This window comes from Henckelia pumila, chromosome 3 (assembly GCF_033568475.1).
Source record: "Henckelia pumila isolate YLH828 chromosome 3, ASM3356847v2, whole genome shotgun sequence".
In the NCBI taxonomy this organism is placed as follows: Eukaryota; Viridiplantae; Streptophyta; class Magnoliopsida; order Lamiales; family Gesneriaceae; genus Henckelia; species Henckelia pumila.
The window spans coordinates 105,309,381-105,310,956 of NC_133122.1; the positions used below are offsets into that span (position 1 = coordinate 105,309,381).

Genomic DNA, 1,576 nt, shown 5'->3' on the forward strand with positions numbered 1-1,576 from the left:
TCCACTTCGGAGCCTCCGATCCTGAGTTTGGATCCTTCGATCCAGTTCGGAGCCTCCTGACTTGGTTCGGAGCTTCCAAACCCTCCGGACCTTCGGGACCTTCCCGGCTATTTTGTGTGTCCTGAATCCATTTCTGGACTCCGTTAACCCTTTTGGAATTTCCTTAATCATGTTTTACTTAATCTAAACATGATTACATGATTAATATACTCATTAATTGCTAATTCTAGATACGGGTTACTACACCGATTCAGCCCATTTGATGTTGCTTTCATCTGCTAATAGGGCCTTTTGTTCTTTCTTCTTGCTGTATCTCTTCCTTTCTTCTCTTGAATTCTTCTTGTATGATGTTCTTTTCTCATCTTTCTTAGGTTTGGTACAATCAGCTATGATGTGTCCTTGTTTTCCACAATTGTAGCAAGCTCGGTGTTCTTCAGCTGGTTCCTTTGGTTTGAAGCTTGATCTGTTTGTTCTTTGGAAATTATTGTGATTCTTCCTCATAAATCTTCCAAACTTCTTAACAAATAGTGACATTGCATCACTACTGATTTGTTCTACGGTTTTCATTGCTGGTATTTCATCTGCTGCAGTGAGAGCTTTAGTGACTTGTGATGTTGATGTGTCTTCCTCAGTTCGAACTTCCAGCTCGAACTCATAGGCTTTGAGATTTGCAAATAGATCATGTAGTTCGATCTTATTGAGGTCTTTGGATTCTCTCATTTCTACTGTCTTCACATCTCATTCTCGTGGTAGAGCTCTCATGACTTTGAGTGCTACTTCACGGTTGCTGTAACTTTTTCCGAGTGCATTTATCTCGATCATAATGCTGCTGAATCTTTCATCAAATTCATTCATTTTTTCTCCTAGTTTCATCTTTATGTTATCAAACTTTTGAATGGCCACCATGAGCTTGTTTTCCTTTGTTTGATTGTTTCCTTCACATAGTTCAGTGTGCTTTTCCCATATTTCTTTGGCAGTGGTGCAGTTTTTGATCTTGCTAAACATGTTCTTGTCCAGAGTTTTGTATAGTATGTCTCTGGCTACATTGTCCAGATTAGCTTTCTGCTTATCTTTAGAAGTCCATTCAGATCGAGGCTTTTCTATAATCTATGGAGCACCTTTAGTGATAGCAATTGCAGTGTTAACTTTCATAATCTTCATTGGTCCATCTGTTACTACGAACCACATGTCATCATCCAGTGCTGATAGATGTGTCTTCATACGAATTTTCCAGTCATCATAATCTTCTTTTGATAACATAGGAATTTTACTAAACGATGTCATAGCTAAAGATGTCATAGTTTAAGAGACGATTCAGGTGATAAGCAAGAACCTCTCTGATACCACTTGTTAGGATCAAAAATATGTGTAGAGGGGGGGTGAATACACTATTTTAAAATTTAAAGAGTCTTCGATCTGATATGTTAAAATCAGACATAAGTTTTTGTTGCTTAAAACTTTTGATCTGCTCAAATGATCTGAGGGATAATCAGGCGGAAGAAATCTTTCTCACTGATTGAATAAATAGATGGAGTTGTTTCTGGATGTTTGGAGATGAATTCTCCTACGTCACCCC

At 38.1% G+C, this 1,576-nt stretch overlaps 1 protein-coding gene across 1 annotated transcript; it reads right to left on the bottom strand.

Annotated features, from left to right (window-relative positions):
- Positions 1 to 738: 738 nt before the first annotated feature.
- On the bottom strand, positions 739 to 1,299 carry LOC140889286 (uncharacterized). Its single transcript, XM_073297000.1, has 2 exons — positions 1,119 to 1,299; positions 739 to 1,070 (listed from the first exon to the last, which is right to left on the bottom strand). Exons 1-2 carry the CDS (start codon positions 1,297 to 1,299, stop codon positions 739 to 741), a joined length of 513 nt encoding a protein of 170 aa, XP_073153101.1.
- Positions 1,300 to 1,576: the final 277 nt, after the last annotated feature.